Source organism: Vombatus ursinus, unplaced genomic scaffold, assembly GCF_900497805.2.
Source record: "Vombatus ursinus unplaced genomic scaffold, bare-nosed wombat genome assembly UNPS02014900.1, whole genome shotgun sequence".
NCBI classification, from domain to species: domain Eukaryota; kingdom Metazoa; phylum Chordata; class Mammalia; order Diprotodontia; family Vombatidae; genus Vombatus; species Vombatus ursinus.
The window spans coordinates 1,018,106-1,042,585 of NW_020954678.1; the positions used below are offsets into that span (position 1 = coordinate 1,018,106).

Consider the following 24,480-nt stretch of genomic DNA (forward strand, 5'->3'; position numbering starts at 1 on the left):
TCTTTGTTTTAAGACAGGGCTCTAGAAGTAATGGTATATATGTCAATGGATCAGTAAGAATTGATTAAGCACCTATTGTGTGCCATGCACTCTGCTAAGTGCTGATGATAATGATACAAACACAAAGAATGAGTCATTCTCTCCTTCATAGAACTTACATTCTAATAGGGGACACTTATGTGTAGAAGTATTTACAGAATAATAACAAGAACAAATACAAAATTACGGCAGTGTGGTTAAATTCAAGAGTTAGAGAGGGAAGGCACTGGCAAAGTAGGGTCAGGAAAAACTTCATAAAGGAGGTGATGCTGGAGCAGCATTGGGTGGGAAGAAAGGGATTCTGGGAGAAGGAGCGCATTGTCTGGGTCACAGTGTGCAGGAGCGGGGAGTGATGAGGCTAGAAAGAGAAATTGGGGGGCAGCTAGGTGGCACAGTGGATAGAGCTCTGGCCCTGGAGTCAGGAGGATCTGGGTTCAAATATGGCCTCAGATACTTGACACTTACTAGCCGTGTGACCCTGGGCAAGTCATTTAACCCCAACTGCCTCAACAAAAAGCACAAAAAAAAAAAGAGAGAGAGAGGTTAGGAAGGTTTCTAAGAGCCCCCTAGAGGACTTAATATTTTGTTGCATCTGGAAGCCACAACCAGAGTTTTTTGAGTAGGGGAGTGGCCAAGTGAGTTCTGCACTTGAGCATCCCTTTGGCCACCGTATGGAGGGCAGGCTGGAGTGGGGACAGACTTGAGACGGGGAGAAGACAAGGAGGCCAAGTAGAAGGCTTTACAAGATTTAAGTGGTGGTGATGTGAGCAGAGAGGAGTCAGATGCAAGAAATGTTGATGGGGTAGACACAGCAAGGCTTAAGAACTGAGTGGATATGGGAGATGAAGAATAGTGAGTCATCAAAGATCATGCAGAGCTTATAAACCTGGAAACGTGGGGCTTCTCTCAACTGATGGGTTTTGAGGAAAAGACAATGAGCTCTTTTTTTGGACGTGGTGACTTAGAAATGTCTTCAAGAAATCCATTTCAAAATGTCCCATTGGACTGGAGATGACAAATTTCTAGGAGATATCTGCTTAGAAATGGTAATTAATTAAACCCATGGGAGCTAATGAGGGAGAGTTCAGAGAAAGAGCCCAGGATAGGGACCTGGGGTGCACTCACAGTTAGTGATTGTAAACTAGCAGAGGAGACTGAGGGGTGATCAGACAGATGACAGGAGAGCCAGGAAGTGTCACAGAAACCCAGAGTCAACAGTGTCAGAAGCAGCAGAGAGGTGGAGAAGAGGGTCCATTTTTGTTTTTGAGAGGTCATGCGTAACTTTGGAGAGAGCAGGTTCGGGGGAGTGAGGAGTTTAGGAGCCGGTCTGCAAAGGGTTCAGGAATGAATGAGGGGGAGGAAATGCCTTGAGGGCTTTGTCTGGGAGTTTGGCTGAGAGGGGAGATGCAGGACAGTTGGTTTAAGAGTGTGGAAGGACATACTCATGCTTTTTTTAAGGATCGGAGAGGTGTGTGTGTGTTTGAAGGCAGTAGGAAAGGAACCAGTTGATAGGAAGAAGTTGAAAATTATACAAGGGGATGATTAAGGAGGAAAAGACTGGTATAAAACCAATGACATCAAACAACTTTTAGAAGTAGATATGGTAGACCAGAGAGGAAAATCCTTTTGTGCGATGACGGTATGGGCATGTGGGACATAGGAAATATTATAATCTAAGTATTGTGCAGTTGTGCTGTGGTGGGGGCATTCATGTGTAAAAGAGATGCTGCATTTCTTGATGGCTACTTGGTGCTGGCTTCTCTCTTTCCAGTTCCCTGCTCAAGGAGCAGATGCTGAGGAAGGAGGCTGAGTTAGAGTCAGCCCAATGCCGGCTCCAGCTGCAGGTCCTTTCAGATGAATGTAACAAGCTTCGAAGTCACGTCCAGGTATGTGTCTTACCCCTTTAATCCGCAGCATTTTTGGAATAGGAGTGAAACAGGAGTATTTCTAGTAGCTAGGCATAGTCTTCAGCTTACTAAGCATTTATTAAGTGCCAGAAACTGCTGGATGCTAGATGTCTAGACCCCAAAACCAATCCCCATCTTCACAGAGTTTACAGTCTGCTGAGGGAAGGCGGGTATGTAGATTAAACAAATACAAAGTAATTGGGGGAGGACACCTATGAATCAATTAATCAACAAGCATTTATTAAGCACTTACTGTAGGGAGGGAAGATATTCTCGGCACGTCCAGGGCACAGTCAGTGCAAAGACAAAGGGATGGGAGACGGAATGTCAGAGAGAGAACAGCAGGTAAACAGATTCAGCTGAGCCTCTTCGTGGAGGTTGGCTCTGGATACCTAGGCTTTCGGGGGCAGAAATGCAGAGCAGTTTGCCTTCTCTCCTCGAGGCAGTAGAAGCTGCTGAGCTTCCTGGTCAGGGGAGTAACATGGTCAGACCTGTGCTTTAGGAATCAAGTTTGGCAGGTACCTGGAGGATGGATGGAAACGGGGAGCAGGGCAGGAAGAAACTGCATACAGAATAAAGAGGGAGGCGTTGGTGGTATTTTGCGGGGGGGGGGGGGGGGGGATGGCCAGGGTGATGGGTCTGGAGGCAGAATTGACCATGTTTGGTAGTGTCTGGCCTCACTGGGTTATCAGGTGTCAGAGCCTCATCCTCTCACTGCAAAGCAGCAGTGTTGAATTAGAAGATCCTCTTTGGCCTAAGCAGAAGAATAAGCCACAGGTGGAACATGTATGCCATATTTTAGAAAGGACATTGATGAACGGTCCAAAGGAGGGCCCCCAGATGGTGAAGGGGCCAGTGGGTGCTGATAGGCATCTCATGTGGAGCAGAGGTTGTTTCAGGAAGTAAATAGAGCTATTCATTACACTCTTGAACCTCTCTTTTTAGAAGCAGCTAATGATTTTTACCAATTTTACTGATCCTTTCTTTGTTTAATTCAATTTTTATTTTTGCCTTCAATTTTACTTACTTCACCTTTGATTTTGATGATTTCCTCTTGTGCCTGTTTTGGGTTTACTAACTTGATTTTCTAATCTTTTAGCTATACACTCAGTTCATTAATTTTTTCTTTTTCCCTTATTAATTTGTGTTCATGGATATGAATTTGCCTCTGAGGATTGCTGTAGCTACATGTCATAAACTCTGATATTGACTGTTACCCTTCATATATTTCTTTATTGTCTCTGTGACTTGGTCTCTACTGTACTTCCATTTAAGACTCATCAGTTTGGTTGCTTAATAAATGTAATTTGGGGTGGTGAGAAATCAGAAAAGTGGCGTGCCCATCCTTAGCTAGAAGGGATCTCTGAGCTTCCCCCATCGGACTGGCCTCCTGTTAGCTATGAGGATGCTGAGGCCTACCTCCAGAGGGGAGTGGCTCCCCTAAGGCCACCTGGTGGGGAGCAGCAGCTGTGTTGAATTGGAACGTAAGGATTCCACCCTCCTTTATCTATTGGGTCATACAGAGCAGATCCATCGAAGGGCTTCCTGTGACTGCCTCAGCCTGGGTATGACAAAAAGACTCCCAAAGCCTGGCTGAAGAGGACCCCCCTTCACTCCAGCAGCAGCTGTCTCAGGCCAGATTTCTGTGTGCACAGGGAGTTTGTCTGTCACAGATGGTGTCCTGTGCATCTTCTGAAGTTTCAGAAATGGAGAGTGTGGCCAACGCCAGAGTGCTCTTCATGCATTTTTGTGGTTGACTCCTCAGGAATTGAAGGTTCTTGTGGCTCAGCATGGGTCAGGTTCTGCTCAGCCGGGCAGCTCCCAGGCGTGTTTCCGGAACTGTCTGCCTCTCAGCCAGAACCAGCACAAGTACCAGTTTCAGAAGGCCTTCACAGTGTCACCGGAAGGGAAGTGCCGCATCATGGCATACTGTGACTCCCTGAGCTGCCTGGTGGTGTCCCAGCCCTCTCCTCAGGCCACCTTCCTTCCTGGTAAGCAGCCTGAAACCTTGGGCTTCGTGGTCACTATTGATGCCTTTGGTTCTTGTTTTCAGGTCTCATAGTGGAAACGGAGCTGGGGCCAGGCTGTGAAGAGTTCTGTAAGCTAACCAGGAGTTTATGTCTTAGCCTGGACATGGTAGAAAGCCCCTGGAATTAGGGGAAGAGGGCTCACGTGGTCAGATCTGTGCTTTGGTGGCAGCCATGGGAAGGATGGACTGGAGTGGGAAGACGTCTGCTCAACCCTCCACCAGGGGGCGGTTGCCAGAATCAAGGAGGGAAGGCTTGAAGGCCTGAGCTAAGGGGGAAGCTGTGTAGCTGGGTCATGGAGAGGATGCCAGCGGTGTTGTGAAACAGCAGTCTGGTGGGCACCTCTCACCGACCCATTTTATATAGATCCTTTCAGTCCAACCTGATGTTATTGCATCTTTCTTTTCATACTGCTCTCTTTAGCACTCTCTGGCTTCTCGTTCTTTGGCAGGAGCAAGGGGAATGTTAGACCACTTTTTCATTTTGAATCTATTTAAATATTTCTCCTATGAACAGCATGTTGTTACCTACTGTTTTTTCATCTACTCTGTGGTTCTCTTTCCTCTTATTGAAAATTTTAGTCACTTTTTATTTGGCCTGTAGGAAGGAAAATTCTTATCCTAAATTTAACAGAAATCGCTATAAATGAGTTTCCTGTCTCATAGTAATAGGTGTGGTGATTTCTTTAACTTGGACTTAGCCCTTTTAGGGTTAGTTTCTCCCTCTTTCTCTTAATTCCTTCATTCCCCTCTCCCCCTTTTTATTTCTGTCTTGTTCTGGAATACCATTCTCAAACAGTTCGTGATTTAGCCAGTACAGTTCTCTGAGTGTTATTGTATTTTGTTAGCAACTGGTTTATTTGGTTGGAGGATGTAAATTTTAAGACGCGTATGTTGAGAATTATAGCTTTTAAAAATACTTACCTTTTTAGTTGGGAGACCTGCTTATGGTTCATAGAGTTCCTTGAAGTGTTTATGTCTCTCTTTAACATATCATAGTTGTAGTGTTTCTTTTACCTTCAAAAAGCAACCATATTTTGCTTAGTAGATAGCTGTGGGCTCGTGGCCCCTAGTTCTTAGTTGTCCCTTGTCCTTCTTGAATAAGGGGGTGGAGGGAGAGGTGTAGGTGGAAGGAGTCCACTGGGATGCTGATTGTTCCTTGGTAAGTGATTTCTGTATTTTTTTTTAAATTGATTTATTTTGATTTATCAATAATCACTTCCATAAGCTCTGTGTGTGTGTGCGTGGCAATTGGGGTTAAGTCACTTGCCCAAGGTCACACAGCTAGTACATGTCAAGTGTTTGGTCTGAGGCCGGATTTGAACCCAGGTTCTCTTGACTTCAGGGCCGGTGCTCTATCCACTGCACCACCTAGCTGCCCCTTTCCATAAGCTTTTGAGTTTCAAATTTTTCTCCCCCTCCCACCCTAAGACAGCACGCAATCTGATAAAGGCTGTACATATACATTCCTATTAAACATATTTTCACATTAGTCATGTTTAAGGAAGAATTAGAACCAGTAGGAGGAAGGTTTCTGTGTTTCTTGTAAAAAACTAAAATATTTTCCCCTTATTGTAGTATTGATGGTTAATTAGAATATGTCGAGGAGTACTGAACCTTGTCAGAATCCGGTGAGTTCCTCCTCTATGTACTTTACCAATTATTTGTTCCATTTTGGGAAATTTTATTTAATGATTACTTGAAACAAAATGTTCATGTTCTTTTTTCCCAGATTTTCTGGGACATGGATATTAGTAACCCTAGACAGATTATTGCCTCATGATCTTTCCTCTTGGTCTGTCACTTGTACAGTTTTTCTTTTTTTTTTAATTAATTTTTTAAATTTTTTAAAATTTTGAGTTCCAAATTCTCTTCTTCACTCCTGTCCTTCCCCCACTGACTGAGAAAGAAAGCATTATGATCATGCAAAACATAATTACCATATTAGCCATACTGGGAAAAAATAATAAAGTGAGAAAATTACACTTCACTTTGCACGCAGTTCATCAGTTCTCTCTCTGAACATGGATGGCGTTTTATCATCATAAGTCCTTTAGAATTGTGTTGGCACTGTATTGATCAGAGCTGCTAGGCCTTTCACAGTTGATTATCATTACAAACGCTGCTGTTAATCATTGTACACAGTGATTTCCCAGTTCTGCTTACTTCACTCTGCATATGGTCTTCCCATGTTTTTCTGAAATCATCCCACTCGTCATTTCTTGTAGAACAATAGTACTCCATCACAATCATTGACCACAACTTGTTCAGCTGTTCCCCAATTGGTGGGTATCCCCTCAATTTCCAAATCTTTGCCACCACAAAAAGAGCTGCTATAAATATTTTTTGTACATGTAGCTCCTTTTCCTTTCTCTTTGCTCTCTTTGGGATATAGACCTAGTAGTGGTGGGTCAGAGGGTATGCACAGTTTCATAGTCCTTTGGGCATAGTTCCAAATTGTTCTCCAGCACAATTAGGCCAATTCACAATTCCACCAGTAATTCATTAGTGTACCTATTTTTTCTTCATTCTCTCTGGCATTTGTCATTTCTTATAAGTGTGAGGTGGTACCTCAGACTTGTTTTAATTTTCATTTCCCTAATCAATAGTGAGTTAGAGTATTTTTTTATATGATCATAGATAGCTTTGATTACTTCTGAAAACTGCCTATTTGTATCCTTTGACAGTTTATCAATTTGTGAAATGGCTCTCTCTCTCTCTCTCTTTTTTCTTTTTTTTATAAATTTGACTCAGTTACCTACCTATCTGAGAAATGAGACCTTTATTAGAGAAATTTGCTGTAAAAATTTTTGATACTCATTGCCTATGGTACCTTTTAGCAAAATGTAGTTTCCGTGATTATCCGTTTTAATTAGGTCAGTTTTTGTTTTTGCTTTGTCTGAGATCATGATTGCTCCTTCTGCCTTTTTTTACTTTAGCTGAAGCGGATTAGATTCTTCTCCAGCCCTTTATTTTAACTCTGTGTGTCTTTCTGTTGCAAGTTTGTCTCTTGTAAACAACATATTGTTGGATTCTGGTTTCTAATCCATTCTGCTGTCTGCTTTTGTTTTATGGGTGAGTTTATCCCATTCACATTCAGTTATGATTACTAACTGTATTTCTCTCTATCTCATTTCTTCTCTTTCTCTCTCTCTTTTTTTATCTTGTCCCTTCTCTTAAAAGTCTGTTTTGCTTCTGACCGCTGCCTTCCTTAACCTATCCTCCTTTTTCTCATCACTTCTCCTTCTCTTATCTTCTTCTCCTCCTACTTCTCTATTGGAAAAAATAAATTTTTATACCCAACTCTGTGTATATATATTCTTCTTTCTTTGAACCAATTCTGGTGAAACTGAGGTTCAAGCATTACTGACCACCACTACCCCAATTTTCTACTTCACTTCCTGTTTGCCTCTTTTAAGTGAAAATATTTTCCCCCTTCTACCTTTCCTTTTTCCCTTCTCCCAGTACATCCCTCTCTCACCCCTTTCTTATTTTGGAGACCATCCCAACATAATCAACTCATACTCATGCCCTGTGTCTATGTAAACTCCTAATTGCTACTAATAATGGTAAAATTCTTAGGAATTACATGTATGATTTTCCATATAAGAATGTAAACAGTTTAACTTTATTGACTCCCATATGATTTCTCCTTCATGTTTACCCTTTTATGTTTCTCTTGAGTCTTGTGTTTGTTAAATTTTCTATTCAGCTCTGTTCCTTTCATGAGGAATGCTTAAAAGTCCTCTGTCCTCTTTCATTAAATGTCTACTTTTTCCCTTGAAGGATTATACGCAGTTTTGCTGGATAGGTTGTTATTCTTGGTTGTAATCCTAGATTCTTTGTTTTCTGGCATATCATATTCCAAGCCCCCTGCTCTTCAGATATGAAAACTGCTAAATCTTGTGTGGTCTTGACCGTGACTTTACAATATTTAAATTGTTTCTTTCTGGTTGCTTGTAATATTTTCTCCTTGACTTGGGAGCTCTGGATTTGGGCTATAATATTTCTGGGAGTTTTCATTTTAGGATCTCTTTCAAGAGTAGGTGGTTAGTGGATTCTTTCAATTTCTGTTTTACCCTCTGGATTTAAGCTATTGGTGCAAGTTTCCTTGATAATTTCTTGAAATATGTCTAGGCCCTTTTTTTGATCAAGGCTTTCAGGAAGGCCAGTGATTCTTAAATTATCTTTCCTCAATCTATTTTCCAGGTCAGTTGATTCTGTTTTTTAAGGAATTTTAATTTTATTTATTTATTTATTTATTTATTTATTTTTCCAGGAATTTTAATTTTAAGGAATTTTTTTTAGTGAGCTTTTATACTTCTTTTTCCATTTGGCTAATTCTGCTTTTTAAGGAGTCCTTTTCTTCAGTGAATTTTTATAACACCTTTTCCATTTGGCCTATTATGCTTTCTAAGGAGTTATTTTCTTATGATTTCTTTTGGTTTTGTTTTTTGGGTTTTTTTTTTTGTTTGTTTGTTTGTTTTTAATTTTAGTGGGGCAATCGGGGTTAAGTGACTTGCCCAAGGTCACACAGCTAGTAAGTGTCAAGTGTTTGGTCTGAGGCCGCATTTGAACTCAGATCCTCCTGACTTCAGGGCCGGTGCTCTATCCACTACACCACCTAGCTGCCCCAAGGAGTTATTTTCTTCAGTGAATTTTTGTGCCCCTTTAACATTAGACCAACTCTGTATTTTAAGGTATAATATAGCCTTCAGTATTTTTGTGCCTCTTTTACCAAGCTGTTAATTCTCTTTTCATAATTTTCTTGCATCACTCTCATTTCTTTTCCCATTTTTTTTCATCTACCACTTTTAACGCTTCCATAAATTCTTTTTGGGCTTGTGTCCAATTAGTATTTTTCTTTGTGCCTTTGCTAATAGCTGTTTTCGTGTTGTTGTCTTCTGAGTTTGTATCTTGGTCTTCTCTCATATCTGAGTAGCTCTTTATGGTCAAGTTCTTTTTTGTTGTTATTGTTTGCTTATTTTTCCAACTTATTTCTTGACTTTGAGTTTTATATTAAAGTTAAGCCCTGTTCCCAGGGTGGGAAGGTACTATCCCAAGTTTCAGGCTTTTTCATGCTGCTACTTTCAGAGGTATTTCTGGGAGCATGCAAATTTTCAGTGCTTCCAAGGTGGTGTGGTCACTGCTCCCTTGGTCTGTGCTCTGGTCTTTACCCAGGAAAGTCCACGGCTGCCTTGTAGCTGTACTTGTACGCTGTTTGCCTTGGAACTGTGACCCAGAACTGTGTATGGGCAGTAGAGTTGCCAGTCGGTGCCAGCTGTACCCAGTCCCAGCAAAGGGTGGGTCCCTTGTAATCTCTTCCTGACTAGTTATCCAACTGCTTTACTCTGCCTGGACTGAGAGCTCCTAAAGCTGCTGCTATCGCTGTTGCAGCTGCCTCCAAGGCCTGCCTATGTCTGCACTCTGAGCCGGGCCCCCACCCCAGTGTCACAGACCTCTCCTTCCAAGTTGTTGTAGGCTAGAAAAATGTCTCACCCCAACCTTTTTCTCGCTCTGCTACTCCAAAATTTGATTTGAGGCCTTAAAGTTGTTTGGAGGGAAATGCTGGGAAGGTTCATTGGGTGGCTGCCTTTACTCCACCATCTTAGCCCTAAAAGTATGATTATTCCTTTTTTTAAGATTTTATTTCCAGCTGCTCTGTGTCATGCACAGCTCTGTTTTCTGATGTAATAAGTCTTTTGTCCATTGTGGAATTGTTCATGGCGGGGGGGGCATTCTATTTAGAGTCTCCATATTGGTTGTTTTCTTATTTGCTCTCAATCTTTTTATTTTTTTTAAGCATCTTTTAATTCTAGCTTGATTTCCCCCTGAAATTTTTTTAATTCTTCAAGGTCTTTACTTTAGCCTTAAGGTTTTCTTTCCAGCATTTATTTGTACCTAATTTCTTTGAATGTACCATTTGCCCATTTTAATATGACTGTGTCTTTTTCATATGTATTGCTTTGGTAATTGAGCTGGTTTAATTGCTCTACAGTATTTTTATATTGTACTGCCACTTTTCTTCGCTTTGCTTATTTTCTGTTTTGGCTGATTTCAATTTTCTTGTGGTTTTTTAAAAACCAATTTTCTTCCCTTTGATGTTTCACTTTGTTGTTGTCCCTTTATTTATTTATTTATTTATTTATTCATTCTTTTTTTTTTTTTTTGAGGGCTATGTGCGCTCCTTTGATCCTTTCACTGTATCTCCTTAACTGGAAAGCTCAAGAATGGATGCATGAACATTTAGTAAGCTGATATGATAGATATTGAGACTTAAGACAAAGATAAATAAGAGGTGGCTCCTACCATAGAAACTTACAGTCCAGGGCATTGTGAAATCGAGGTTCTACTCAACCTGAATCCTTACTGCTCTTGTGCCATTTCTCCATACCACTTCCTAGCTGGGTCCCCCAGAATTGAAGGGGATTGAGCCATAGGATGTCCTCAGGATAAGAGCCCCATGTCCTCTGATTTATCATCAAGATTAGTTATGAATTAAAGGAAACAGCAATGTCAGCTGCATTAAGAACTTCCGTATTGCACTCATGTTGACATTTTCAGAGATTTTCACTCAGGTCCTCTTGATTCCAGGCCTGGAATCCACTGCACCACCTTACTGTACCGTATATCTCAGATAACAAACCTTTATCTGAGAAATGTGATACAAAAATTTCCTATCCCATTCAACTGTTTCCTTATCCTGGAAGCATTCATTTTTTTGCAGAAGCTTTTCAATTTCGTGCAATCAGCATGACCTGGTTTTGTGATTGCCTTCATCCCTTGCTGGGTTCAGAATACCTCGCCTGCCCGTAGCTATGGAGGTGTACATAGCTACACACAGGCCTGCTTCTCTTCTCATTCTTTATGATGTGATCTTTAGCATGCCGGTCACTTACCCATTTTTGCCAGTCTGCTTTCCAGGTTTTTTTTTCCTCCTGCAGCTTTTATCAACTAGCAAGTTCTTTCCTAAGTAATTTCTATTGAGGAGGCTTTACCAAACACGCTCCTTGGCCTTTTGAAAGTCTCTATTGCTGTTGGTTTCTCCGGCTCCTCTCATTCCCCTCCACTCTGGTGACACCCGAATCCTCTTCTCCCACATTGGTGTTCAGACAACCTAGAGGCTGATGTGTGGAGCGTCCTGGTTAAAGGGGCAGGGCAGAAGTGCTTCTCTTCGGTGGGCTTTCCCTCTTCTTTTCTTCGGTAGGCTTTGGTGTGAAGATGATCAGTATGGCAGACATGAAGAGCAGTCAGTACGTTCCGATGCACAGCCGAGAGATTCGGGGGCTGGCCTTCAACAGCAGGCCCAATAGCTGGCTGTTGTCCGCTGCACTGGACAACACGGTCAAGCTGACAAGGTACGGTGTTCTGGGAGAAGAGAGGAGCTTCAGAACGAGCGGGCGCATTTCCCCTGAGCCTAGGCTGCTTTCTTAGGATGCTACCGTCCAGTGAATTCATCACATGCTGATGGTTTTAAAATGCCTCATTCTCTTCATCTTACCCTTTGATCTCTGTATGACACGTGAGAAGGGAAATCTGTACTAATGAAAAACCTAATTCATTTGTTTTGAAATAAAAGGGGTCCTGGGATAGTTGGGGGAGGATCTCTCAGGAGAAAATGAGAATGAATCTAGTTTCTCAGGGTGGGCTTAATGAGGCACGTTGATGACTGACAGTCTTCTTTGCATCCCTACAGTGTGCTCAATGCATAGGATTCATTTCAAGGTGTGTCTCTTTTCATCCCTTTCCCCTCTTCCCCAAAGCCTAGAGACTAACACGGTGGTCCAGACATATCACACTGGCCGTGCAGTCTGGAGCTGCTGCTGGTGCCTCGATGATGAGAATTACATCTATGCTGGGCTGGTCAACGGCTCAATTTTGGTGTATGATTTGAGAGACACACACTCCCATGTCCAGGAGTTAGCTCCTCAAAAATCCAGGTAGGAGAGTTACTTCTGTTTTCTTTCTCTTCGTGGTTTTCCTCCATATTGTTACTTTTGTATTTATCACTGCATCATTTATAATAATATTAATAATAGTTAACATTTTTATAGCATTGCTATGTGCTAGACATTGTGCTCATTGCTTTACAATTATTATCACACTTGATCCTTACAACAACCCTAGGAGGTATATTATCTCCATTTTACAGATGAGGAAACTGAGGCAAATGGAGTTTTTTTTTTTTTTTTTTTTTTTTAAATGACTTACCCAGGGTCATACAGCATGTGCCTGCGGCCGGATTTGAACTCAGGTCTTCCTGACTCCAGGCTCTGTCCATTGCAACATCTCCCTACTGCATAAGGGCAGCTTTCAGTAGTAGTAAACTGTCATCAGAGAGTAGCCCTCAGGTGCTCTGATGAGCATTGTGTTTACATCAAGAAGATGCTTCCTACTTCACATCGGGGAAAGCTTGGTGGGCTTCACAATATATGTGAGCTCTTGGCAATCGCCAGATACTAGAAGAGGGTATGCCCCTGGCCTGGCCTGGGGATGGGGGGAACAGGATGGCTGTCTGGATCACAGATAAGAAGGAGATATAAATGCCAGCCCTGGACCTAGAGGCCTGAGGGAGTCGCTGGCATTTCTGGGATGGATATGATTGGACTTGAGGCTGAAAAGAAGCTCGTCTTTGGCTGCGGTCCAGAAGGAGGCAACGAGGGCCTGGCTTCATTTTGGGTGGTGTGTGAATGGAGAGGAGGGGTGGGGTGGAGCTAGAACGAACAGATTGGGCAATTGGTCGTGTCTGTGAGGGGCCTAAGAATAGGGAGTCTCAAGGGGCTAAGTTGTGAGCTTTTGTGCCTCTCTAAAAACAGGGCGAGGTGACAACTTCTGGTTTGCATATGTTGAATTTTCAAGGGCTCTGGGACACCCACTTTGAAATGTCTAATTAATCATTTGTGGAACAGGCCTGGAGCTCAGGAGACTTAGGGATGGGTAGATGGGTCTGGGATTGCATCTGCCTACAGATGATCATCGAACCACCACGTGGGAACACGTACAGAGAAAAGAGAAGAGGAGCCTCAGCCAGAGCCCTGGGGGACCCCCTCCATCAGTGGAGGCAGCGTGGATGATGAATCAGCAGGAGAAGCAGCCGTCACGTGGGTGGGAAGAGAACCCATGGCTGTATTGTCTCTGCCTAGTGTTTTTTCAAATGTGCCCTGAGGCTGGGGGGCTTTTTAAAGACTTAGGAATCAGAATCCTTGTCCAGTTTTTCCAAATGTATCTTCCGCTTAAGAATGACGGCTATTTCTTCATGTTGCCTCAGAATAGCTAAGCAGAGGAGGAGGAATTCATTATTACTGTGGAGCTTTCTTTGGAAACTGTAAAATAATAACTTTTATCTTAGCAACTTCCCAGCAAAACTGATCTGATTGGAATTTATCTCAATTAAGAAGTATCTACTTTGATACCTGTTGGGCCCCTTCTATGAAAGGGATGGGCAGAAAGATGGCACAATGGATAACTTTGGTGTCAGCCAAGCCAGAAATCATATTTGCCTAAATTTACCTTACCATGGACCCCACACTTATTCGTGATGATAGTAGCTCACCCTTCATAGAACTTTGTGACGATCCAGGAGAACAGCGTCACCTACAGTCAGTCTCAGAGGCTGCAGAGAGGTCAGGAAGGATGAGGTGAAAGCCAGAGCACAGAGGGCATTTAATAATAGCCCTCACTGTGTGCTGGGTATCTTTTACAAGTATTCTCTTTCAGTCTTTATTACAACCTCTTGAGGTGTAGCAGGAAAATTTGAGGCGAACCGGTAAAATGACTTGCCCAGGGTCACACAGCTGGGAAGTGTCAGCAGCCAGATTTGAACTTGGGTCTCCCTGACTCCAGGCTCAGTGCTGTATGCACTGTGGCACCACCAGTACCTGGAAGATAGGTGGAGGAAAGGGAAGGGGGGGCACTGTTCACAGGCGGCAGCATCAAGGAATTTTGCTGAGAGAGTCTCACAGACCTGGGGGGATTCCACAAGGGCTGTTTAAGGAAAGGCCAGGGAATTGGGTGAATCGCTATGCAGGCCGGAGTCCCTAAGAGCTGTTGTCTGCTCTGGACTGATTTCAGAGTGTGGTCATACCCAGAGGCCAGCCCATACTTAGCACTTTGCTGACATGTTTGATTATTATTCATGATGGGTGACTGGGCAGGTGTTAAGTGCCTCTTATGTGTGAGCTGCACTTGATGGGTCTGTGGCTGGGGGTACACCCTCAGTGATGGAGGATCCTGACACCTCCGCAACTTGGGAGACAGTCTTGGGGAGTTACTGGGACCCCTCTAATGCCTTCATAGCTCCCTGATTAGGACTGTGGATGTAAGCATCCTCGTCTCTCCTAGGGGCAGCTTGGATAGCTCAGTGCAACACAAGATTATGCAGTTTAGCACCAGAGCAGTAACTGTCTTGTAAAATGTTCACATTTAAGGGGAAAAAAAAGTTCTCATTTTACAGATGAATAAACTGAGGCCTACCGAGGGGAGGTGACATGCCCAGGGCCAGGCTTCAGGTCCACATCTCACTGTTAGCACTGCGCTGCCTACTCTGATGTCTAGGGAGGCATTATCGGCTCAGTACCTTGAGAGGTTGTCCACATCCTTTTATTTTCCATGACTTTGATCGTGTCGGTTGTTATTTGGCATAAATGGATTGGGTTTTTCAGGCAAGATGATGGAGTGAGAGATTGTTCAAAGGGAGCTGGGCTTTTCATGTGCCTCTCACAAGTAGAAACAACAGCAAAGAAAAACGGCTTTGAAAAAAGACAGAAGCCAACCAAGATGGACTGTGAGCAACGGTGAAGGAGAGTGCTGATCTAACAACCAAAAACCCTCAAACGGAGCAGCTGAAAAGGGGAGGTACCACAAGGCCCTGCCCAGGCTGCCCCCACAGGTGAATGGTCTCTGCTGTGGGCAGGGGGCTTCACCAGGGGCCAGGAACTGTCTTTCATCATCATTGGTCTCCGTCATCCTCTGGATTTTATTTTGTGCATTTAGCAGCAAGATTCTGAGAAGGTGCTCTGTGGCCCAGAAAGGTTAGAGCCCCTTTCTGCAATGGAATTTGAAGAAGGTAAGCAAAAGTTATATCTAATAAAGAGGGAACAAGACCAGCTCACTAGAAGAACTTGAATAAAGTAAGAAATGTCAGGGAAGAAACAAAGCTCGAATTAAAAGTTACTTTTTTCAAGAAAGATTGGGAAGAAATAGTAAAGAAAATGACAAATTAAGAAGAACATTTCACAGAGTCATAGAAGTGCTGCCATAACAGAAAACGAGGATTTCTGCCAACACATATGTACAGGAAGAAATTCAAGCTCCAAATGACTGAATTGTCCAAAGAATTGAACACTTATGCCGATTTGAGTGGCAGCCGTTGCTCAGAGGATGAAGGACTCAGCTTTGGAACCCAGGAGGCCTCAGACAAGCCATTGGATGTCTCTGGGAAATTTCTGAACTCTCGAAGTGCAGACTAGGTCTGGGCCTGCTTTGGAAGGTGGAGTTTCCTCATCTGTACCAGCAAGGGCACAGCTCCAGACCTTCCCCGTGTCTTAGGAGAAGGAAGTGGCGGCTTTGGAGGAGAGGTGGAAGATGGATGGAGGCAGGAGTCTCCAATCACTGGTACTCCTGATGATGTGGACAGATAGAATAATCTGAAGAAGATATTCCAAGAAGTCATTGGAAAAAATCTCTCAGCTCCAGCAAAAATAAGCAGCAATATACATATAAAAGGAATCCATCGCCCCTTGTCAAGGAGGCATCCAAAAGTTCAACTAAACACCTCAGTGCCTAAATAGTTAAACTCTTAACATAATCAGGGGGAAATACTGCCATATTTTTTTTCTAGAAATTACCTAACCATGCAGCATTAATTATGTTTGCAGAAGACTTTTGAAGGAAAACAAGAGATGATTGGTGAAAATTGGAATTAAAACCTCTACAATATTAATACCTACTACTAATTACGTGCTGTTTATTACAGTATTAAGAATCAATGGAGGGGCAGTTAGGTGGCACAATGGATAGAGCACCGGCTCTGGAGTCAGGAGGATCTGAGTTAAAAATGCATCCTCAGACACTTACTCGCTGTCTGGCGCCGGTCACCTAACCCCAGTTGCCTCAAAAAGAGAATCAATGGGCTGTGTATTCAGAGTTACCTTGCAAAATTCAGTATTTTGTATTGATGCAAGAGTAGGACAATTGGGAAATATTGTGACTCCCAAAAGAACCTCAGAACTTCAGAAGTCTTTGAAAAACAGTCAAGCCACGAAGCAAAAAAGTTAAATACTGGGGCAGCTAGGTGGCAGTGGATAGAGCACCAGCCCTGAAGTCAGGAGGACCTGAGTTCAAATCCAGCCTCGGGCCAAACACTTGACACTTACTAGCTGTGTGACCCTAGGCAAGTCACTTAACCCCAATTGCCTAAAAAGAAAAAAAAAGTTAAATACTTAAAGTAATTCTGATTCCTGAAATCAAGATCAGCTATCTGCTAACAAAATGTGAAATCCCTGGGAGAATTCTGTTGCCTAAATCCCTAAGTGGTTTTTCAGTGTGTTTCTGAAAAACAAAGGGACACCAAGAGGAGGGAAAGGGGTAGAGGCAGAGTGTAGCCTGCCACTGAAGCACCGATCTTTATTAAGAGGAAGGCCAGTTCAGATCACTAGAGCGACATCCCAGGGAGAGGGTGCCCACCCCCAGGGGAATCCGGGTGGACTTCTTGGAGGGAGGCCGGGGATTCCACACTATGGACGTGAGTCTGCACCTTGTGCAGGCGTAGAGATAGGAGATAGAGCCCATTTGGCATGCCCTTGAGGGTGTGTAAGGCAACGTGCAGTAAGACTGGCATGAGAATGTCGAGCAGCAGGAGTTTGTCTTTTCTCCTAGAGGCAGGGGGAAACCATTGGAGCACAAGCCTGTGCTTTAGGAAGTCGCTGTGGAGGATGGATAGCAGAGGGGAAAGACCCCAGACAGCAGCGAGGCGATTAGCAGCCTACAGCCAGACTCCCAAAGAGAATGGATAGGACCTGAACGGGACAGGGGTGGCTGTGTGGGTGGAGGGGATGGGTTAGATGGAGGTAGAATCAACCAGCCGTGGCACCTGATTGGATTGAGAGGTAAAAATCAAAGGTGACTCTGAGGTTGTGAAAAGGACACCACAAACATGTTTCTGATTTGTTCACTTCATGTAAAATTGTATTACCTGTTTGTATGTTTGTTTTTATCTGTATTGTGGGCTATTAGGTTTATTATGAAAATGAGAAAAGAAATGTCCTACTGAGACTTAAAAGTCTTTTGGTTTGGTCCTTAACCTGGGGTCTGCAGACCTAGCAGAGCCCTTGGGAGTATCTGTGAACGAATGGGAAAAACACATCTTTTATTTTTACTAACCTCTAGATGAAACTTATCATCATTCCTGCCATTCTTTAAAAACATAGTTTTGACGGGATATTGTGTTTTCAGAAACACACTGAAGAGTCACTTTGGGATTTAGGCAACAGAATTCACATTTTGTTAGCAGATAGCTGATCTTGATTTCAGGAATCAGAATCACTTTAAGTATTTAACTTTTTTGCTTGACTGTTTTTCAAAGACTTCTGAAGTTCTACAAACTTTTAGGAGTCAGAATATTTCCCAGCTGTCCATCTCTTGCATCAGCTTGCATCATTTTGAGACAGGGGATCTGTCCCCCGAAGAAGGGTGAAGAATCCCTGTTTTAGGGAGACATTGTTGCCATGGTATCTGTTGTGTATTTTCTCCTGTGTATGTTGCCTTCCCTGCTTTCCTGGCCCTCGCTGAATCCGCTCGTGCTCTCTGAGGGCCAGCCTTGAGAGGCGGAGGCTCCACGAGGACAGAGCGGTGACTGTTGTTTGTCCTTCTTCAGGTGTCCTTTGGTTTCGCTCTCCTATTTACCGCAGATGGCCTCGACGGCATTTCCCGCTGGCGGGATATTGGCCGGAAGCTTAGAGGGTGCCTGCTTCTGGCAGCACAACAGCGGTGACTGCTTTGACCCTCACAGCCTACCTCTGGAGCCGGGCGGCTGCACTGACCTGCAGGCAGAGAGCCGCAGCGGACACTGCCTTGTCACCTACCGGCCCAGTAAGTGGTGGCTTCTTGGAAGTCAGCAGATGCTACAGTCGGGGCTGAACTTGAGAACGGAATGGAGGAAATGCCAATAATGAAGGTTAAACCTAGAAGTGGGCCCTGGGGCTCCCTTTCTGTCTCTGCCATGTCCAATAAAACAGGGGGTCAAAATTCCATTGCATGAAGACAGATCTCCTTTTCCCCTGCTCCTCAGTGTGAATGTGACCAGATTCTACCAATAATGAAGGTACTCGAATAAGGGAGTGAAGTGGGGACTTAAGAAGAGGCACGACTTCTTTTTAAGCCAGTACTGCCCTGAGCAGTCATTTCATAAACAGGGGTGATAGGGTGGGGCCCTGGAGAGCTGCCTGTGACGTGATTAAACAAGAACCTTCTGACCAGAAATATAGCTCTGTAAATGCCAACTTTTTTTAATTTAAATAGTATTTTATTTTTTCCCCAGTTACATGTTAAAAAATTTTAGCGTTCATTTTTATAAGATTTTGAGTTCCAAATTTTTCTCCCTTCCCCTTTCTGACTTATTATTACAGATAGCAGGTTGTTAGTGAGGCAGGCTTTTTAAATTCCTAAGCCACTGCTAATTGGGAGTGGGCATAATATATTGTAAATGGAAAAATTTCAGAACCATGGCAACTTCTTGCCTTGTTAATTGTCCCTTGTGCTGGGGCTTTCTGCATCTAAGAGACTTCTAGCCATTGTAGAACATTTAGCAAAGACACCTTCCCTGAGCATTTGGAAGATTGACTTTGAGAGGGAACAGAAGGGAGAACGTGTGTTTTGTTTGTCTTCCAGTAAAAGCTGGCTTTGCTGTTCCCCTTGTAAAATAACTTCTCTTCTCTGTAGTAGTGCAGACAGGTCACAGATGAAAGGAGCCCTTTAGAGGGACAAATTCCCATGACTAAGGCTGTTTGTAGGAGAGATGATGCCTCGGCTAGGACTGGAGATGCCTCTTGCTCTCTGGTCATTTGGGCTGCACTGTTGGGCCTTGTTGCTTCTCGGAGGGTGTCCTCTGGCTCTGCGTGTGCAGGACTGTGCTCCGTGGGACAGATCCAGCTTGCAATGTGCTATTTCTTCCTCCCCTAGATAAAAACCATAGCTCCGTGCACAGTGTGTTGCTGGAATTGACCTGCAGTTTAAGTGAAGCTACTGAGCCAGTCTACTCATGCCGGCCTATTCAGACATTCCTCGCTGGACCCACCTGCAAACTGCTGACCAAAAATGCCATCTTCCAGAGCCCAGAGGAAAATGGCAGCATACTGGTGTGTGCTAGTGATGAATCTTCAAATTCTGCCATGGTAAGTTATTAAAAACCAGAACAACAATTTCAGGTTTGAGCTCCAGACCAGGAACCATTATTCCTGATTCCTAGGTTTAAATCTCAGGTAATTTTGCCACTGCATTTCGGTCATATAGGCCTGCAGCCTACCTCGATACAGCAAATAGACAGCTTTCTGTTTCTCATCACTACTTTGTGAATGAAGGTTAATTCTTGACGTGGAAGCTCTTTGTTCTAAATGCAAACAAGCACTGGGGGAGAGACATCAGGAGCCTTTTGCCTCACGGGTCTCAAGGTACGTGTTTGGTTGTGCGGACGTTTCAGGATGCCAGCAGCCAAGTCAGCGCTTGGTGGAGCTCTGGGACTCCCGGGGGAGCTGTCAGAGTCATCTGAGACCCTTCTCCACCTCACACTTCAGGGATTTTCGGTTTCTGTCACTGTGGGTACACCTTGTACCAAGGCGGATCGTAGCCCCGCGGTGCCTTAGGAAGTAGCTTCACAAGTAGCCTGTTTCCAGGGGCCACAGAGCCAGATATTTCCAGTACCTTTTACCTGCCAGAGTTTATTGCTGTAAGCTCCCAAAGGGGGTAACACAGCCTGAAGTGAGTCACCTGCACATCCAGGAACGGGTTCAGAGGAGGCTCGAGTTTATCTTCAAAGAAGCAGTTGGAAATTTGTCTTCTGCAAACTTGCTTCCTTTTCACCCGTTCAGGAGTTCTGGAGGCAGATTTCTTGTACTCCTCTCTCCACCCTGCCCACACCCTGTAAGAAGAGGAGGAAAGTGGTTTTATAGTTGTGTAAAACTTAGTCATTTCAGAAATCTTTCCAAGAAGCACCTGTAGACGTTTGTAAACACAAGCTTGCCCGTCATGCTTGTACTGTTAATGGGGTCACATTGCGGTAACCAGCTTCTCCAAATGCAGAGCAGGCCCCTACTGTCCAAAGGTCACCTGGATTGCAGTGCATGGCCGCTTCCTTTGGTGTCTGAGAAGCATCAGTGTCTGGGCCCCAGCTCACTCTGCTGGACCTGAGGGATGAGGGTGGGGTTTTAAGCCCTCGATCTTTCCGTGCACCTTCGATTCCTCATCCAGAAGAAAACACTGGGCTTTGGATAGCGAGTGAGAGCTGGGAGTTATTTCCCAGTTTTTCTAACTTCTTCCTGACACTACTGAGAAGAAAGGTGGGTTATGGATGATGGCGTCCCGGCCACCGCTGAGGTGGCAGCAGCAGCGAGGGGCAGAAGGAACCTCCCTGCCCCGGGATTCTCAGATCCTTCTGCAGTCTCAGTCTGTCATCGCCTGCCGCCCTAGGGGTGAGCCCCTGGCCCAGACCTTGTGTCCTGAGGCACCAGGCCAGGCTCACTTGGGATCCAACTCTCCCCAGCGACCTCCCCTTAGTGGGCTGGCCTTTTCCATTAGAATGGAAGCTCCTGGAGAGGAAGGACTCCCTTTTTTGCCTACATTTGTGTCCGCGGTGCCTGTCTGGGGATAGCAAACCCTTACTGGGTGACCCACCTGCCTGTGTGTCTTTCTGCTCCTTACCCTGATCCCACTAGGCAGGTGGCCCTCAGACAGCCCTCTCACTTAGAGATAGCAGCACCTTGCGCTTCTTCCCGTCGCCTGCCCCTGCTCCCAGGTTTGATGCCGGCTGCCTGACGTCTGCCTCTTCTCTTTCAGATCTGGGATGCAGGAAGCGGCAGCCTTCTCCAGAAACTCCAGGCAGACCAGCCTGTGCTGGCACTCTGCCCCTTCGAATTCAACGAGCACAGCTACTTGGCCACCCTGACAGAGAAGGCCGTCAGGATCCACAAATGGGAGTGACGAGGTCGAAGGTCCAGCACGCCGCAGCCTGGCCTCTGGCAGCCGCATGGTCGGCACAGGCTTGTGGCCAGTTTGAACTGGAGCGTTCTGGCTTTAAAAGCTGACCTCGGCACTGGTGAAGGGAGTGGCCAGGAGTCTTTTCATGTACCTCTCCTGTGTGAGGCTTCATTTGTTTTCTGTCTGTGGTCTCCTCTTAGCTAGCAGGATCCAGAGGGCCTCCAGATGGGAGGTTGTATCAGGCTTTGGGGGTATGATGTGTGAAAGCTCCCCTCCCCAGGGGTTCGTGTGAACTGCCTTTACAGAAGTCCTGTTTGCTGGTTCCATTCTTAACAGGCACAGGGAATTGTCTCTGATCAGACAGTGCTGGGAAATAGAGGGAAACTTGGATTATTATTGACCGAATAGCCTCAAATCTCAAGGGACAGCAGTCCCTTGAGAAACAGGGTATCTTATGTTGGGGCATCGGCTCTTTGCAGAGTCTCTTGAGAAGGCTGCCTAGGCCTCTGTGATGTATAGGTTGAGGGGAAGAGGGGAAACTTAAATTTATCCTGAGATCCCAAGAAGTCTGGTAAATTAGTCTTCGCATCTGAAGGCTTAGTCTTCCTTCTTCTCCCTTGAAAAAAATGTTGGAAAAACAACAGGAATTATGTCAAGGTTAATTCTTTTCTCTCCATCAATGACAGCTAACAAAGAAACAGCAAACAGCAGGGATGGCAAAGGGAGGGGAATTTTAACTGACATAAAACCAGGGAGTGTGGGCAGAAGGGTCTCTTCAAGCTAGTTGTTATCAGAAAAATCCCAGTATAACTGTTATTTATATACACACCTGGGAGTGAGCACTGTGTTGCTCCTTGAAATGATCATAAAGCCCAGGTGCACTGTGGCACGTTTCTCCATCCCAAACTGAAGCTGGATTCCAACCCTCCCCTACTCCACCCCCAGAAGCCACCCCTTGTTTACACACTGGCTTGTTTCTCCAGAGAGGTTGGCGGCAGAATAGCGGCATCTTTACAGATAGTAGGAAAAGCCACTGCCATGCCAGAAAGGCGTGAGCCACTTTTTTTGTCGTGCAGAAGGATTCGGTTTGGCTATTTCTGTCCCTTTAATAGAGGATTCCTGTAGCCTGAGCTGACAACCCAGCAATCCAATCAGAAAAATTTCCAGGTGCAGGCTTGTGAAATGAGAAATGTGATGCTTGGAATGCCAAGTTTTTCAGTATTCTCAAAGGTTGGAGGCTTAACATAATTTAAGGAAAGGTAAGGCAACATGCTCCCAAGACCCTGGGCACCCATCAGAGGTCATTCCCCTTAGCTGGGGCAGCCGCAGTTCTCTGGCCCAAATGTTCCAAGAACCTGCTTCACCCTTTGGTAGGTTACAGTGTTTACTAAATTAAATGCCCCACGCACCCTTCAGATCGGCCCCTTTCCTTCCCTTCTCAGGGACAGTGTTTAAATCCCAGCTTCTGGACCTAAGAGAGAGAAAAGAGAAGAGCCCCCTTTTATCAGCCAAAGAAGGTTCATTTGCTCTATTTTGATTATCAGGAATTGTTGCCTAAATCTTGGCCTGGGGCCCAGATGGCAGCACAAAACTTGAGTTAACACCCACTCCGTTGGGCCTTTCAGCAAACAGACTGTTAGCAGAAATGATGAGGGCAGACACTGGGCACAGGCTCTGTTTTCAGAGTCCCTGACTGTGGACCAAGGATGGGGTGTAGATTGTATTCTGTGTCTGGGTAACCCCAGTGCCAGGAGGCCGGAGTTAGCTGCCCAGTGGTTCAAGTACATTGAGGTTACGTGCTGGTGAGTTTCTGGCTCAGAATTCCCTAAAGGACAGGAAAAGGAAGTGCTTTGGGTAGGCAGGGTTGACATTTTGCCAGTTCTTGCTTACTTGCTTTATTACAGTGAATTCAGGCTTTTTGCTGACAAGTATTAAGGAAAACCAATAACTAAATTTAAGCACTCCCTCAAAATGCTTTGTTGGGAACAGAAACAAGATTATTCTCGACTTTATGGCCAGAACCATTGGGTGATTTGTCGACTAGTGTGAAGGCTGCATGGTACCAACATCTCCTCCTACCTGTCAGCCTTCTAACAATTTGGTCTGCATTTATTCATCAGAGGGACGTTCAGTTAGAAAATAGATTAAGAACCTCCTTCTGATGAGGCTCTGTGTCTGAGGATCCCTCCTGTAGTCTGTAGGGTATATCTTTTGTGGCATCTGGCACAATATTTTTAATTTCAGTTATTTCCCGTCTAAATCTTGGAGCTAAGAGGGATCAGAGTATTTGAGCTTGCTTTGCACCTAAGTCCATACTTGCTTGGAAAAACAAGATTATGTGATCTAAGAAACCTTTGTTTAATTGTACTTTTTTGTGTCCTGTGTGTATATGTAAAAATAAAGAATTTACAGTAGGCTCTCTCTCCTTGTCTATTAAATGTGTATGTGGTGATGTGTTCTCTCTCTACCGGGCTTAGTCTCCACATGGTAGATTTTTCCATCTTATTCAGGCCCGTTTCTCTAAACCCTTCTAGGGAGAAGTACTCTTGATATGTCTGGCTTCAGCTGTGTCTAAAATGAAAGTTTTTTAAAAGTGTGCGATGCTGTTGTTTTTAACTGAATCGGCTCTTAAAGCTTTACTGGAAGTGTCCATTTTACTGATGTATTTTTCCACTTAATGACTCTAAGCATTTCCCTGAGGTGTTCTCGGAATGCTAGCAATTTCCTGGGGGATGCCCGAGAGGCATGCCCAGAATCCTGAGAGTGGGAACTTAAATCAGAAAGGGTGGAGGGGGTCCTACCTGGTGACAGGTACATGCCTAGACGTCCAGGGGACATTTGAGCTTGGGCCTCAGGCTTCACTAGCACAGAGCCTGAAGGCAGCTGACCACAGCAAGTTCATACCTTCTACCTTGGCATTTTTGTAGGAGGACTGTTTCAGTCAGCAGATTTCCCCACCATCAGCCATCATGTTACTGGTATTAGATTAGGAGGGCTATGGATAACTTTGCAACTAAACCACCAGCAAACCATACTGGATCCTAACTACAATACCTGGGAGTGGGGAAGGTCTCATGTATTTCCCCTGGCAATGGGCAAAGAATGATGGACAGAGAAGTCTTTGATTGTGAAGCACAAAGTGGCATATAGAAGTCCAATTTGCAAGGGCATTTCAAATTCAAAGAAATTTTTGCCACGAGAACTAATGAGTGTCAAAAAGAAGCTAACGACAAATACTTATTGGGTATCCACCATGTTTAGGTACTGGAAATAGCCAAAAATGAAACAGTCCTTCTCTCTGGGAGAATCCTTCCACTGTTC

General features: G+C 44.4%; 1 protein-coding gene across 2 annotated transcripts in view; it reads left to right on the forward strand.

Moving 5' to 3' along the window:
* Positions 1-23,573, forward strand: part of RFWD3 (ring finger and WD repeat domain 3) — a 41,780-nt gene extending 18,207 nt beyond the window's left edge. For both annotated transcript variants that reach the window (XM_027843253.1, XM_027843254.1), the window contains exons 7-13: positions 1,811-1,925; positions 3,712-3,937; positions 11,180-11,330; positions 11,736-11,912; positions 17,846-18,060; positions 19,150-19,361; positions 21,019-23,573. In XM_027843253.1, coding sequence (XP_027699054.1) covers positions 1,811-1,925; positions 3,712-3,937; positions 11,180-11,330; positions 11,736-11,912; positions 17,846-18,060; positions 19,150-19,361; positions 21,019-21,162 — 1,240 coding nt within the window. In that variant the 3' untranslated portion in view covers positions 21,163-23,573. The remainder of the gene's footprint in view (positions 1-1,810; positions 1,926-3,711; positions 3,938-11,179; positions 11,331-11,735; positions 11,913-17,845; positions 18,061-19,149; positions 19,362-21,018) is intronic.
* Positions 23,574-24,480: the final 907 nt, after the last annotated feature.